At 33.7% G+C, this 17082-nt stretch overlaps 1 protein-coding gene across 1 annotated transcript in view; it reads left to right on the forward strand.

Annotated features, from left to right (window-relative positions):
* Window positions 1-17082, forward strand: part of LOC104677536 (titin) — a 273229-nt gene that overhangs the window by 101375 nt on the left and 154772 nt on the right. Inside the window, 24 exon segments of the mRNA XM_030916357.1 lie at window positions 994-1174; window positions 1383-1472; window positions 1572-1839; window positions 1942-2202; window positions 3685-3894; window positions 4103-4180; window positions 4285-4311; window positions 4740-4799; window positions 5122-5205; window positions 6762-6836; window positions 8486-8533; window positions 9381-9785; window positions 10223-10285; window positions 10710-10787; window positions 10943-11020; window positions 11610-11696; window positions 11924-12004; window positions 13045-13128; window positions 13520-13603; window positions 15728-15811; window positions 16030-16110; window positions 16252-16332; window positions 16486-16569; window positions 16835-16936. Of these exon segments, the coding sequence (XP_030772217.1) occupies window positions 994-1174; window positions 1383-1472; window positions 1572-1839; window positions 1942-2202; window positions 3685-3894; window positions 4103-4180; window positions 4285-4311; window positions 4740-4799; window positions 5122-5205; window positions 6762-6836; window positions 8486-8533; window positions 9381-9785; window positions 10223-10285; window positions 10710-10787; window positions 10943-11020; window positions 11610-11696; window positions 11924-12004; window positions 13045-13128; window positions 13520-13603; window positions 15728-15811; window positions 16030-16110; window positions 16252-16332; window positions 16486-16569; window positions 16835-16936 (2774 nt within the window).

Consider the following 17082-nt stretch of genomic DNA (forward strand, 5'->3'; position numbering starts at 1 on the left):
ACAAAAATTTTAAAAATACAAATAAACAATACAGCATAACAACCATTTACACAGCACTTACATTGTATTAGATATTATAAGTAACCTAGAGATGAAGTATACAGGAGGATGTGCATAGGTTTCATGCAAATACTATGCCATTTTACATCAGGGACTTCAGCATCTGGCCACAGGCCTCTTGAAGCCAATCTCCTGTGCATTCAGAGGGATGACTGTCATGTCCCATTCACAAAAGGAATCTCTCAAAAGGCATGGGCCATCCATGTCATGATTCAGATTGTTAAAAAACATAGGCATATAGATATTTTAACAGAAGCAGATAAGCAAAAACATCTGGGTGTTCTTGTTTCATTAGAATCAATTTCTGAATATAAGAGAAAGTTTTAAGAATGAGGTGAATGTCTATTAAGATTTTTAAACAAAAAGAAATGGCCTAAAGAAACCCTAGTATTGTCTGTGCCTAGGTATGAAATTTTTGTTTCTATATATAATTTATTATGTTATGAATGGTTCTCTAAAACAACTGTTTTAAACATTTTCCATAATTATCATCCATTTCAATATGGTTTATTTTTCAACATAATTATTGAATTAAATCCACACTCAATTCCCACAAATCTTTTCCATGAGATGTATTCTATTCTATTATTAAAGTTTTCCATTGCTATTATTCTTTTTTCTGATATTATAATTCATTAACTAGGCTCTTTGGTTATGAAGTTTACAGAAATACTTTTATTATTCTTTCCTTTCTTAAAATTTTTGATCCAATGTCTATATTTTATAACAATGGTCCTAATCCATCTGATTTTAATCCACTCCATCTCCAAATCCACATTTTAAAATTATTTCACAGCTAACATGGTAAAATTAATATTTATTGAATAAAGAACAAGAAAACCTTAATGAAGTACATAATCTTTGAATGATGATAGACAATTAAAAATAAATAGAAGACAGGTGATTTATCCTTACTTTTTAAATTTTATTTAGGACTCCAATCTTAAAGAAAGCTGGGGAAGAAGAGGAAATTGATATCATGGAACTTCTCAAAAATGTTGATCCTAAAGAATATGAAAAATATGCCCGCATGTATGGAATCACTGACTTCCGAGGTCTTCTTCAAGCATTTGAACTGCTCAAGCAAAGCCAAGAAGAAGAGACACATAGACTGGTATGCTCCTTCATATATAGCATCATCCTAAAAAAAGTCACATTTAAAGCATCTCACACATTCCCTTTGAATTACCAGAATCCTATAGTTATATGACATCATTTAATATGACCTAACCAGCATCCAGAATGGAAGTTGAATATAGTCATGCATCCTCTAAATCAAATTTTGTTTCATATGTAATACCTATCATTTTTGTTCTTCTCAGGAAATTGAAGAAATAGAGAGGTCAGAGAAGGACGAAAAGGAATTCGAGGAACTTGTATCATTTATTCAGCAAAGACTGTCACAGACAGAGGTAAAAAGAATTATGCTGATAATAAAATGAACAAGTTATGATTGAGTATTATTATAAGGGAAGGAGTAACAAATGTGTTTTAATTCTTTATTCTCCTAGCCTGTCACTCTGATCAAGGACATCGAAAATCAGACAGTTTTGAAAGATAATGATGCTGTCTTTGAAATTGACATTAAAATTAATTATCCAGAAATCAAGCTTTCGTGGTACAAAGGAACTCAAAAACTGGAACCCAGTGATAAATTTGAAATAAGCATCGATGGTGACCGACATACACTCAGAGTCAAAAACTGTCAACTTAAAGACCAGGGCAATTATCGATTGGTTTGTGGCCCACACATCGCTAGCGCTAAACTGACTGTAATTGGTAAGTTAGAATAGGCTTATGAAATACTTGTGAGATTTAAATTACTGTTGAGCACATCTGCGTGTGATATTGAACAAAATGTGTGTTGTATCACATGAACAGAGCCTGCATGGGAACGGCATCTTCAGGATGTGACTCTGAAAGAAGGCCAGACTTGCACCATGACATGCCAGTTTTCTGTACCAAATGTAAAATCTGAATGGTTCAGAAATGGCAGAATCCTTAAACCCCAAGGTAGACATAAAACAGAAGTGGAACACAAAGTCCACAAATTGACCATTGCAGATGTTCGAGCAGAAGACCAGGGTCAGTACACCTGCAAATATGAAGACCTTGAAACTTCAGCAGAACTCAGAATCGAAGGTGCGTGAAACACTGTGGAGTCCTTGTGGTACAGCATAGGTCAATGGCAAATGTTGTGCAGGACCCCTGCAGCCCTGCCTTTAGATACACACCAAAGTGGTCATGTGTTCTTATTTCCCAACACACGTTCTCATAGTATTCACTCACATCTCAAAGTTCATACAGAAGCACACGGGAAATATTCAAATGAGTGTCAATTCTTTTGCGTCATTCTTTTAGATTTTAATCTAGTCTAAGACATAATCTTTAACAGTAATTTCTGTCTAAAGTCTAAATTTCATGATTCTCATATCTAGATTGTAGAAAGAGATCTAGGAAAGGACAAGATCTCATAGCTGTAAATCTGGAGGATCTTGGTTAGGAATTGATATTTTGTTTATAGGACATAGTCTGACTTTCTCTGTACAAAATTATGTAGATAAAATTAACATGTCATGTGCAATTAGCAATTATTTCTCAAAAAATATTTATTTCATTTTCAGATCATGTTTTAATCTTCTGAATCTCTGAAATTAAGTGAAATCTCAGAATTTAGGAGCAACAACATTCATTTCCTAATTGATTATATGCATTTTCCAAAGACACCCTCAAACTGTATTGAGAAAAATTTTGGTTATAATAGCATCTGCTTTCAGCTATTGGTGCCCATTTGTATTTGCTGAAACACAAATATATGACATTCAATTTACATAAGCATGTCAACTTTTCTGGCTTACCTTACAATGAATATCAGTGACTGGTTCTATTTTAAATGGTTTTCAAAGTAAAGGTCCAGCTGCAAGTACTAATTATTTTTTAAATAATTGATATTTTTAATATAATTATTTGGTAAATAGAGCTCACCAGAGTACTGTGATTTCTAAGATTTTATGGTACTGTTATACGTATAAGACCCTCCCCTCCATCCTCTTCTAGAAAACACTCCTGCCATCCACACACATCCTTTATTTGTGCCATATGTACTTAGCAGATTTCTGAACTCTAAAATTTTTTTGTGAAATTTAGAAGTGCAGATTTCCTATTGAGTTTGAAATTATTTTACAAGAAAAGTTATACATATTAGATAAACAATTCTAGATCCTGAATAGCAGAAATTATTTTACTGAGGCAAGAAAGAATTTCACAGAGAAATAAGTTACAGAGTACAGTTAAGTTTGTGTACCCTAACACTTTTAAAATTTAATTTGACTTTGGGTCATAAGCTCTCTTTAATATGTCCTTTATATAAATATTTTAAGGACTCACAATAATTTCTTTACACTTTGCTACATTTGTCCGGCAGGAATACACTTAAGAATTGGGATACTTTTTTGTTAGTGATGCAAAGAAGAGTGCGTTTCTTCTCATTTTGGATTTTTGAACTTTTCTTGCTATTTTATAACTGGGCACAAAGATGGAGATGTTAAGTATCTGAGGCAAAAGCAAGTAAAAGAAATTCCTCTCTGTATAACCTAGCTTTGCACTCTCTTTGTACTTAAACAGCTGAACCAATTCAGTTTACAAAGCGTATACAGAACATTGTGGTGAGTGAGCATCAGTCTGCCACCTTCGAGTGTGAAGTGTCCTTTGATGACGCCATTGTAACATGGTACAAAGGACCAACAGAACTGACAGAGAGCCAGAAGTACAACTTTAGGAATGACGGTCGCTGCCATTATATGACCATCCACAACGTGACCCCAGACGATGAAGGTGATTTCACTGACAGTTTTCCAGTGAATGTATAATTGAAGGCTCATCTGTTTTCTGTATTTCTACCCTGTATGCGCTCATGCTCTAATTCTATCTAGAATGCTTTTTTAGAGAAGACAAGTGTAAACAAACACATACATATATTGAAGTAAAGAAGTGTTATTTGCAACATATCAGAAAACAAAAGTTGGATGATTTTTCTCCCTAGGTGTCTACTCGGTCATCGCTCGGCTGGAGCCAAGAGGTGAAGCAAGAAGCACGGCAGAGTTGTACCTAACGACGAAAGGTGAGGGAGCGCCATCTGAAAGCCACCCTGCTATCTTTGAAACACGTAGACTACCTATACCATTCTCAACACAAAAATATCATTTTTTTTTTTTAATTTTGCAGAAATCAAACTTGAGCTGAAGCCTCCTGGTAAGTTGTTTTGTAAAAATCAATCCTTGCTTACAATAAATTCAGCATAATTTTGTAAATCACAGAAGCCAAACTAAAACGTATAAGATATCTTTCTCTTTTGGATAAAATATTTTTCAATAAAAGTGTTATTCAGTAAAATTACTTTCAGTCAAATAATAAAATGTTAAACTTTGTGAGTATGGCAAATCAGAGATAATAAGGTCTCACTCAGCTGATGCTAGAATCATGCCAAATAGAATGGCCACAGAATGAAACAAATTTTGACAGTAAACAAAACTTACCTATGTGGCTGCATACAAAAGAATACTAATATTATTTTGTCTGTCTATTAGATTCTTCCATTAGATATGCCTGACATATCTTAGGGTCTAATAAATAGCTTGTTCTCAGTCTCTCTATGCTTATCATTACATATCCCTTTCCAGATATTCCTGACTCCAGAGTCCCAATCCCAACCATGCCTATTAGAGCAGTACCACCAGAAGGTAAGACCCAGAACCTCAGCATCTGAGCTTGGAGCAGCAATATTCTAGCACTACGAATCTGTACAAAACTTTATACCAATGCCCAAACTGCAGCAGAGTCAGAACAAACCCTCCCATGTTGTATTCTTCAGTGAGCAATTAGAAATTAAAGTAAAAAAAAAGTAGTTCCAGTAATAAATAGATGCTACTTTTATTTGTTCTGATTGATGAATTGGTACTATAATACCTTTTAAGTACTGAAAGAAATGCATGAGACTATTCATTATATTTTACGCAAAATAGGAAACTAAAACATGTTACTAACGGCATTTATTTTCTTCAGAAATCCCTCCTGTGGTTGCTCCTCCTATCCCCCTTTTGCTACCAACACCCGAAGAAAAGAAACCACCAGCAAAACGTATTGAAGGTATTATACCTCATCTACCTAGACGTCGAAATAAGAATTTCACTCTACTGACCCGAAAAATGTTGCTTAATACAACACATTGGCCCTCTAGTGGTCAAGAGGTGGAATTGCCTTTCAAAATGTAAATTATTTTCTCAAAGTATTAGCTAACTAAATGTGTAAGTCATGTGCTTAAAACTCTGAAAATCATCAAACAAAATACTATGTTGCTATTAAAATATTTTATTTTAATGGAATTACTGAAACATTAATGTAGAATTAATTTTATGTTTCGTATTTTCTTAACTACTAAGAATAACAAAAAGAATAATGGAACCAATTTCTAGTGCAGCTTATGGAAATAAACCATAGTAGTTTACAGTTAAATTGCAAACTATAGCTTGTGGTTCTTCTCAATTTGTAGTATTAACTACTCTTTAAATTTTACTATTTTGTTACAAAAAATATGATTTAGAATACTTATGAAATATTTGACTTCTTTTGTACCTAAGGCATGATCTCACCAATAAAGAAATCTTAAGCGTTCCAAGGAATTGCTCCTCTCAAATATTCAGCAGAGAAATTGTACTATTTGTGTCCCAAAGATTCTCAATGAAATTAGACAACAGATTTCCTGGGACCTTCTGGAGTTATAGGGAGTTCAGAAATGCTGTCAGAATTCTCCCAGCATGGTCAGAAAAAATTCTGTGTGTCAAAATCACACTTTTCTATAGCTAAGTCACTACTACTATAGTAGATTCAAGGGGTGGACATGGTAGGCCCTTAACACCCACTACAATTGGCATTAAAAAAGTTTGACCCATTTTTCAAGCCAGTCTTAGAGGAAATTCAGTTAGAAACTTCCAATTTTGTGACTAATGCAACCTCATTAACAAAGAGAAGCATTTTCATGATTCATACCAACATAAACATTTTATCGAGCTGTGAGAACAGGGAGAAACAAGAATCAACAATCATAAATTGGATTTCCATTTCTATTTCTGTTGTCAAAAATAATAACTTATGTTAATGAATGATTTGTTCTTTGGTAGTATCAACATGGCTAAGTTTGAGAACTAACTGTGAAACTTGAGAAGTTAAATAATGTTTTAAAAATTAAAAGAGAGTGTTCTTTATTCATGAATATGAGAGGCCATAATCAAGTATGATTAGGAAATGTGGTTAAGGTATAACAGCAGCACAACAAACGACTTTAAACCCACTTGTTACTCTTCCTCCTAACATATTTGTGTTCATCCCTAAGTGAAACAAGGATGAAAATGTGTACTTTTCTATTTATGATATCACTTAGATTCACACCCCATGTTCTGAAAACTTTAACTCTCAGCAGACAAAAATCAGTGAAGATGTAAGATCACAGTACATTTTCTATATCCCTCCAAAACAATGTTTTTGCATCTAGTCCTAGATCTTTCCAAAACAAATATCTTGTAGTAATGTATAGAAGCTCACTACTATCAACATTTGAAAAAATAAAATATTTCAATAAAATGCCTAGTTTCCTGAAAGCATTTTAGTTACTTACACCAGAAATCTTTTTATTTTTATTTTTTTAGTTACCAAAAAGGCTGTGAAGAAAGATGCCAAAAAAGTTGTTGCAAAGCCCAAAGAAGAGGTGACACCACGTGAAGGTATTATAATTAATGAAAAAGCAATCTTAATACTTTTTTCTTGGCTAAAACTTTTAAATCCTAAATAGTGGAGGGTGAAGGAAGGGTAAGAGTTTGCAATCACAAAATGGTACCTCTCTCTTCACTCACTTGCACCCTCTTTGACTCAGTCCTCACTCTCTCTTTCTCAACTTCCTTTTTTCTCCCTTTTCTCTTTCCTGTCCTCCTGAGCCCCTGGGAACCAATGACAACACCAGTGTATTCTGGTTTTTTCTGGATGAAAATTTAAAGAAGGTCTTGCCCGGAAGTCCAACAGCTATTCTTTTTTTTTCTTTTTTATTTTATTGTAAATTGACGATTTACTATTGTGTATATATTTATGGGGTACAAAGTGATGTTATGATCTGTGAATACAATATGGAATAATTAAATCAAGCCAATTAACATATCCATCACCTCAAATACTTAACATTTTTGTGGTGAGAATATTTGAAATTTACTCTTCAGCGAATTTGAAATGTACAATACACTATTATTAACTATATTTACCACTCTGTACAACAGATCTCAAGAAAAGCCATATTTCTCCTGTCTAGCTAAGATTTTGTACCCTTTGACCAACATTTCCCCATTCCCTCAAATCCCCAGCCTCTGTAACCATCATTCTACACTTTATGAGTTCAACTTTCTTAGTTCCACATCTAAGTGAGAACTTACAGTCTTTGTCTTTCTGTGCCTGGCTTATTTCACTTAGCATAATCTCCAATTCCATCCAAGTTGTCACAAATGACAAAATTCCCTTTTTTTTTTATAAGGCTGAATAGTATTCCATTGTGTATGTATGTACCACCTTTTCCTTATCTATTCATCCATTGATGGACACTTAGGGTGTTTCCATGACTTGGTCTTTGTGAATAATGCTGCAATGAACATGGAAGTGCCCAAGAGCTGGTCTTAATAAAGTCACATCAATAGAAGAGCAAGGGTTGGTGTTAATTTTAAGAGGTTGCTGCAACCTACCTCAGTGTCCTTCCTGATTTAGGTGATCTAAATATCAATATTTGAAGAAAAAATACTTTATGAAGGAGGATCAATTCAAATCACTTTAACTTTCAATATATCCTGGAAGATTTTTAGGAAAACAGTTGGATAACTAAATTTAAACAAATAGTTTTAACCCATTTGACTAAGATTAGAGTACAGCAACCTCCATAAAGAAGGAAAATATGGAAGCACAAGGCATCATTCATCATTCAGACTTTTCTGAGTGGTCATTTGTGAAACATCATGGAATAAGAGGACACTCAAAAAGCATGGATATTTCGTGAACTTTATAGTTAATAATTGAAAATGTCTAATGCATTATTTTTAGCATTGGACATATTAAATATTCTCTTCATGCTTAATGTTAACTTATTATAAATCAATCTAAACTAGAATCAAACTTTGGCCTTTTGCATGTTTCTTTTTGTTAATATGGCATTGCATAGCATTTCTAATGAGCTAGATTTGGAAATTATAAAAGCATTATTATGATTCCTGGAAAGGCTGATGTATTTGTAGTAGTCATAGCTCCTACTAACAACTAACAATGATGTGCAGGATTAGTAAACATTAATAATAATGTAATCTAAAAATAAACACACATTTTTATGTTTTTAAACTCCCAGAGCTTGTCAAGAAGCCTCCACCTCCTACTACGTTAATTCCAGCAAAAGGTAAATAAAGAGAAATTATTTTTATTCTGTTTATTCCTGAGATTTGCACTTTTGCTGACTATTCTTATTTTAAATATTAGGCTTCCAACTTACTGCAAAGTTATGGAGTCTCCTCTGCTGTGTTAAATTTAGCATAGAAATGATGGCTATTTCATATTGCCCCTTTCCCAGGAAAAGAAACCTAAGCAGATGTTTATGCTGCCTCTGTGCAGCGGTCTCAGAGAAAGAAGCAGTGAGGGCAAAAAGGAGGGGCCATTCCTTATTTTTCTAATTGTAGTTAACACAAATGTTAAGAGTCATATAAATAATGAGAGCCCTTAAGAACTTTTAAAATCTGTTATCTAAAAGTACTTAATTAACTTGGTTACATAATTTTAAATGTTGTTTTTATTAAACTGACTAAGGGATCCTATGCAAGAGTCAAAAATGTAGGTTTAAAATTAGAAATATGTTTGAAATCATAATCAGAACTTTTTTTAAAGGTTAACTGTTTAAGTATTAAATATAAATTCCATAAACTTATCGAATGTTAAAACTATTCCATTGGAAGAAACTAGGGGTTCTGCAAGCTGGAGCTCTCATGGAATAATGGAAGGTGTATCCATTTGATAATATTTATTGAATCCATTTTTTCACACTGGAAAAATCTTCAAATCAACAGTAGAATGTATCTTGATACTCTACTGTGTTCCATAGTCAAAAATTTAAATGAAACCAATACAAAAAAAAAGGATTCTCAATAAAATAGATCTGAAATACTGATGTTGTTTAACTAGGTAGATTTTTGTTTAGTGAAGCAGTTGGATGGATAGAATTAATATGCTAATAGTCTCTTTATCTATTTTAGCTCCTGAAATCATTGATGTATCCTCTAAAGCTGAAGAAGTAAAAATAATGACTATAACCAGAAAGCAAGAGGTTCAGAAAGAAAAAGAAGCTGTGTATGAGAAAAAGCAAGCAGTCCACAAGGAGAGGAGAGTCTTCATTGAATCTTTCGAAGAACCTTATGACGAACTGGAGGTAGAACCATACACAGAGCCATTTGAACAACCTTATTATGAAGAACCAGATGAGGACTATGAAGAGACCAAGGTAGAAGCTAAAAAGGAAGTTCATGAGGAATGGGAAGAAGATTTTGAAGAAGGGCAAGAATACTATGAAAGGGAAGAAGGCTATGACGAAGGGGAGGAAGAGTGGGAAGAGGCTTACCAAGAAAGGGAAGTAATTCAAGTTCAAAAGGAGGTCTATGAAGGTATGTATAAACTGAATGATTTGTTTCCCTCTTTTCTTCATTTTTGCTCAGTTCATTAAATTGTCAATGCTATGAACCTGATTTGCAGTTTATGTGAAATAGATAAAATGATCTTAGATTTTTTTTAAGGTTAGAAATCTTTTAAAAGTTATTTTCTTCAGAGTTACTTTCATGCTTTGACATTACAAGCTAAATCATTTAGTCTTATTACTAACACTAAATTCCAAGTGCTAATTTCTAATGCAGAAGTTCAAGTTTTACTTTTACTGCCTTGTTGCATCTCTGTTTGATCCTGCTTCAAAACCTAGCACTAAGAATTGTGTTGGTAATAACGACCCCAGAATTACATATTATCCTTACCTTATCTCATTTGGAATTAACACAACCTAAGAGAATTTATTTAAGCATCCCTTCTTATTCCTGTGTTTTTATTAAAGAATCACATGAGAGAAAAGTTCCAGCCAAAGTACCTGAAAAGAAAGCACCACCACCTCCTAAAGGTAAGTAATTGGAAATATTTAAATAGACTAGAGCATAGACATCATTATCATGGCTTGTTTGGCAGCAATGTATAAATCAGCAGTTCAATCCAATAGGCACAACTTCTTCTCTAAGCTTTATTGTGAATGAGTTTTTTTCTTAAAATTTCTATCTAATTCATTTAATTTAAAAAATCGAAAGATGATAAAAATTGTAATGGTAAACTTAAATATAGCCAAAATATGTTAAGTACAGAAACTTGTACCCGAAGTTCAAAGTTGTGCGTAAAGGTCAAAGCACCAAACTCGTCTCTCTCTTTAAAAAATGATACATATATCTGCATATATACATATAGGTGTGTATAAACACAGAGCGAGAGAGACAGAGAGAAAGATTTTTAATAGGAATTCTAAAAGTACTGCAATTTCTTTAAAATGCTTGCAGTTATAAAGAAGCCAGTAATTGAAAAAATTGAAAAGACTTCTCGAAGAATGGAGGAAGAAAAAGTTCAAGTCACCAAAGGTATTATCATTTCAAACGTTCCTAGCACCCATGTACACAAGTAATGTGTTTACTGATCTATACTCACGTTAGTTCTTTATATAATCAAATACTTTTAAATTTTGTGCAAAGCAACATTCTTCAAAATACAAATATATTTGTACATATTTTTAAAGTACCTGAAGTTTCAAAGAAGATTGTTCCACAAAAACCTTCCCGGACTCCAGTACAGGAAGAAGTTATTGAAGTGAAAGGTATACATCTTTGTTTTTCAGCTACAAGTTCAAATTTTTTTTTATTTATGTGTATGGACATGTGTACATATATTGCTAAGTAACTCACAAATCTGAAATGACCAAAAAAACCACATTTTTACATAATACAAGTCTTACGTTGAGTTGCACATATGTTCAATTTAAATAATAACATTATCTACTTTCTTTCTAGTTCTGCTTAAAAATTACATTTTTTATTATAAGGAAGGTTTGTGTTTAATCAGTAGTTTGCTAACTTTACTATGCAATGCATTCCATTGCATATAATATTCCCTGTCCTCTTATTTATAGAAATAGACCCTAACAGATTTGGAAAAACACAACATTGTGTGTGAAGAAGTTGTGTCTATTTGATTCTCATTTAAGAATGTTTGATGAAGGCTGCATGCATTGTTTGTCCCTATAGATCAAAAGATGATTTGTTTTCTTGTCAATACTGAATTTGTTCTCAAGCTACCATATTAACCCACTCATTCTGTGTCTAAATACTTGAGTATAAAATCCATGTGTTCGATCTGATGTCTTGTACTAAAAAAAGAAATACTAATGTGAAATACTCTCTTTAAAGTACCAGCTGTGCATACAAAGAAGATGGTTATTTCAGAAGAAAAGATGTTCTTTGCTTCTCACACAGAGGAGGAGGTGTCAGTCACAGGTATAAGGCAAACTGGAATGTGGGGCTCAAAGGGAAGGGTTTTAGGCAGATTTTTATCCCTCTTTTTTAATTTGTGATCATACAGACATTTCTGTCTCTTTGTAAATTCTCTGTCATCTTTTCATTTCATGTTTGTCTCTGTTTTCATTTTATTTTAATGTTCTTTGTAAATTACAATTACCACCCACAACATGGCATATCAGTAATTACAATGTACATTTTTTAAGTCCCCGAGGTACAAAAGGAAACTGTTACTGAAGAGAAAATTCACGTTGCTGTTTCCAAAAGGGTTGAACCACCACCTAAAGGTATTAGTAATTCATTCTAAGTTTAAACTAGTCTTTTAATAAAAGTACAAATTCCATAGTAAACATTTATGTTAGTATTAAATAACAGATTTAGTCACAGTCTGCATACCTATAGCCACTATGTGCAAAGGATGTGATGGGGGACGGGAAGAACCATGAGGAAGGCACAGGGGAGAAAAGTGAAAATTATTGGAGGCTCCATTCCCAGATTCAGAGAGTTTGCAATCTCATAACCTGTTATTTGGAAATACAGTGTCCTGGAGCTAGTTCATACCAACTCACCAGAGCCTATGGTCACATTTTCAGGAATTTTGCTAGCCAGTAGTTTAACACCACCATTATTAAAAATTAGATTATGTAAAGTTACAGTCCAAAAAAGTATATTTTTAAATGTTAATAAATACTCAAAACTTATTACCTCCTATTTAACGGCATTTTGTTCTTATCTGTGTTTCTGAGATTGTTTCTATCTTTGTGTCTGTGTGGTGGAAATATCATATAATGTACCACTGCAAGTCTCTTTCCAACTCAAGGACAATGACATCACCCTTATAGCCAGGGTGGGAGGGAGTGTTTACACCACCTTGGAAATCGGAAATCTGCAAGCACTATAGATCAAGCCTCCACCCCCTCCATCCCAGCCAAATTGTTAAACATTTAAGACACAAAAACATCGAATGCAATTGTGTTTATGAAACTGCTTTATAAAAGTAAAGGTTACAAAAAAAAAAAACCTAACTTCATAGTTATTGATGTTCATAAAAAGCTGGTTTCTGAGGAACCGACACAGACACCTCCGAGGGAGGGTTGCTCCTACCTGTTCCTGATGAAGTGGAGGCTTCTGCAGTTAAAGGTGACAGCAGTCACATTTTCTAGTTAGCCATTCAGCCATCTTCATTTACCCTCATTTCTAAAGCATAACTTTCTTGCATTCAATTGGTATAAAAAGGGAATCTCTATTTTTTTTAATTCTAAGTCTTACAACAACATATGCCTTGTCAAATGCACACTTTCTCAAAAATGGTACATTTCTTTTAAAGTCCCTGAGCTGCCTAAGAAACCAGTTCCAGAAGAAGCGGTCCCTGTTCCCATTCCTAAAAAAGTGGAGCCCCCAGCACCGAAAGGTAGAATAATATTTGTGAAAAAAATAATTATTAGCATCCATCTTGTATCTTTTTCTATGAGATCTGTGTATTAACAAAATAGCATCTGCAAACCATCTATATTTAATTCCGTGTATATTAATTTCATTTATTTGTGGTAATGTGTTATACAAGTATTGGCAACATTTCTAGACTCCAGATCTACTAACTGGGTCTTTGTCTGCTTGTGTAATGTATGTAATGTCTATATGGTGTTGAGGTATTTAGCATTCATTTCTATCACAAACAGGCATATTTAAATTACTTCCTAATTCTCACACTCTTAGTGAAGATTTGTGCTTTAATGTAATCTTAAATGTCCCAGAAGGAGACTAGAATATTTCACATTATTTCAACAATTGTATCTTTAAAGTTCCTGAGGTTCCCAAGAAACCCGTGCCAGAGGAGAAAAAGCCAGTTCCTGTGCCTAAGAAGGAACCTGCTGCTCCCCCGAAAGGTACACCAGAGCCCATGGTGGGGAGACTCTTTGCTCCAAGTGCCAGCCTTTTGCTTTCTGCGATCTTCATATGTACTATCCTGCCTTTGTCTTTGTCTCTTTTACATTCTCCTTCTGTTTTTAGTGTTTGTCCACTTCCGTGCCATGCTCTTGACATACTTTATTTATTATACTGAATATTCCTAAGACATCACCAAAAAGTGTTGTTAAAGGAAGTAACTATGTCAAACTGCTATCTTACATTTTTAATATCTTCCCTCTCAGAGAAAGAGGAAATGTTTGTGAAATTTGTTTTCTACATATTTCTAGGAAAAAACTTTCATACTTCATAAATGCAACTTTTTCTTAATAAAAGCAGTTTCATGCATTATAAAGAGATGCAGGCAATGATAACTGTAGAGTGTCTGGCAGAACTAGTTGTTAATTACATAAAGACGTACATAGTACCACACTTCTTAAAAGTCAATAGTGGTGAGTCTTCAATAGTGGGGAACATATAGATTTTTTGAAGTTTACTTTCACCATTTTCTTGAGCCCTTAACTGAGCTTCAGTATTTGCCATAAATGTTTCAGTTATCTAATTAGCTAGTCAAAGTACCTTCCATAGGGGTATGTTTGAATGAAAATGTACTGCTGTGGTATATCACAAACCCCTTGCTTTGGTTCGTTTGGGATTTTTTGGTGATAAAAGGCACTATCTTATTGAAGCACTGAAACTACAATTGCACACATCTCTTCAGCTATAGAAAGACTCAGCAAGAATTCAACAACATCCAATTTAGGAGAAACCAGACCGAATTAAACAGTACATTTTGAATAGTGTTCCCTTGGCCTGACTTTGCAGTGTTTCTATTTTCTTCCTGAATCAAATATGCTCCTCTCTTTCTCAAACTCTTGGCTCTTTCAAAATTCTTTTGATTATCTAACCATTAAATACAAAGGTCATATTAGTGAAACCAATACTAATACTAAAGCTATGTGAGACAGATCGTCTTAGATAAATTAAACCCATTGTTATTATGTACTATATTTCCCAATACAAAGCATAAAGAAGCTTTTCTATATACTATCTGAACATTCTTGACTGTTTGTGTAATCACTAATTCGTTTTCAGCAAAGTCATATATGTCTTTTAAAGGAGACACAGAAGCATCTCTCATTTACTCATAAAAACAAATACACATAGTATAATAGCATGTATATATATAAATACTGCATGTATATATAGCATAACATATACATATAGAAATGAACAGCTATATAATTACACCAAAATATTACAAATGCACGTGCAGAGGTGCAGGGATTCACAAAAGCTACCAATATTGTATTTAAAATGAGAACAATTATTGCCAATAATGCATGCTGTTAAAATTCATCTTCCAATGAAAAAGTCAACATTATCCATTCTTAGAATAGATAAATCAAATACACTGTAAACATTTTTTAGGTTGAAAACCCTGTTGAAAACTCTAGAGCCCCTTAGAAAAAAAGCACAAATACACACACCCACAGAATTCTGCACACAAAGCTCTGTAAAGAGCTTGTAAAGCTCATGGGTATCAGATGGAGAGACCTACTCTAGAGTAAGTGTTTCCTGAGTTTTGAATTCACTACAGGCACACCCACCAAAAACGAGAGGAGAAATGTGGGGAAGAGAAGTAAGTTATGTATATATTCAACTATTCTAAGACTCTAAGACTTCTTAGTCTTAGTCTAAAATAGTCTCACATAAACTAAAACCATTGTTATTATTTACTCCATTTCTCAATACAGAGCATAAAGAAGTTTTCTATATACTATATCCACATTCTTGATTGTTTGTGTAATCACTAATTTGTTTTTAGCAAAGTCATATCAATATATAAAGGATGAATTCTGTGCACAACTTTCTATTATGTAACTCATTTTTGCCTAAATGCCTCTATATGTCTTTTATAGAGATATTTGTCACATTATGATCCTTGGAATATTATAGTTAGCGTAATTTTCTGGATAATTTTGCTGATGCATAAATAATCTATAACAACATTAATGTACTACGTAAAGATTTGTGCATGTGCCCATGTTCTTTCATAAAAGTGATATATGTCTGAACCAACATTGTGTTTCAAAAACTTTAAGTCCCAGAGGTGCCAAAGAAACCTGTCCCTGAAGAAAAGATTCCTGTTCCTGTTGCAAAGAAAAAGGAAGCTCCCCCAGCTAAAGGTACAGTGGCTTTCAAAGTAAAGAAGCCCTATCTTTTGTCTTTGATGCAAAATATTTTGTGTTTAATTATGTGTTCATTGAGTTACTTTAATTCTAAATGGATGTTTTGTGGTGAGAATTGAACAAAAGTGTCTGTCCCCCGTCTGCTTTCTTAAAAAAGTAGCTGTGCATAGCTACTTTAGAAAATACAAAGTCAATTCTAAAAATGTCTTTTCAAGTTCCTGAAGTACAGAAGAGAGTTGTGACAGAAGAAAAAATAACCATTGTAACTCAAAGAGAGGAATCTCCACCACCAGCAGGTACTTAATTCCATCTCCATGAAATAACTTCGTCTTTCCTTCAAGCTTCTTTAATTGCATGTCTTCTTTAATTGCCACTTCTATGTTGCTCATTTATTTGGACTTTTTGACAAATTTTAAAATTCAATACTATCCTTTAAGTACCAGAAATACCAAAGAAGAAAGTTCCTGAAGAAAGAAAACCTGTTCCTCGGAAAGAGGAAGAAGTTCCACCACCAAAAGGTATTGTTTCTCCATCTTCCCAAGAACTGTCTTTATGTTCCAGTGAGTTTGTTAGTTTTGTGATATGAGTGCTTTGTGGGTGTATTTCTTTGTTTTGCACTGGGCTTCACTGAGAGCACATTAAATTTCTAAAAGTGCTTAATGTCTCTAAAGTGCCAGCTCTGCCTAAGAAGCCTGTCCCAGAGGAGAAAGTTGCAGCGCCAGTTCCTGTCGCTAAGAAAGCTCCTCCTCGCGGAGGTAGGATTTGCCTCAATCCTCTGACCAAAAAAAAAAAAAAATCTTTGAGTGTGTTAAATTCTTGCTTTTTCCATCTGGTCTGTGCTTGTACTGATCTGTTGTCTTACTTGCAGTGAAACTTTTTTGTTTATGTCCTTGTGATATGTAACTTGTTTTCCCATTTTGCTAGTCAAAGTGGTGTACGTGCAACTCTTCCCCAAATTCTAGAAAGTGAAAATTGTTAAAATTCTTGATTTTAAACTTCAATTTTAATGCTTCCTTAAAGCTGAAGTCTCTAAGAAAATTGTTGTAGAAGAAAAAAGATTTGTTGCTGAAGAAAAACTATCCTTCGCAGTTCCTCAAAGAGTGGAAGTCACGCGGCACGAAGGTATATAATTGGAAGTCAGGGGATAAGTGAGTTTGTGTTTTCTCAAAGTCTCTTCTTCTTCCACATGTGATTGCTTACCTTAGAACGTGTCCTCATCAGTTATTTCTCCTTATGTTGGTATTAGAATGTGTCTACCTTTTGTAGCC

The sequence above is a fragment of the Rhinopithecus roxellana genome, chromosome 14 (genome assembly GCF_007565055.1).
Source record: "Rhinopithecus roxellana isolate Shanxi Qingling chromosome 14, ASM756505v1, whole genome shotgun sequence".
Taxonomy (NCBI): domain Eukaryota; kingdom Metazoa; phylum Chordata; class Mammalia; order Primates; family Cercopithecidae; genus Rhinopithecus; species Rhinopithecus roxellana.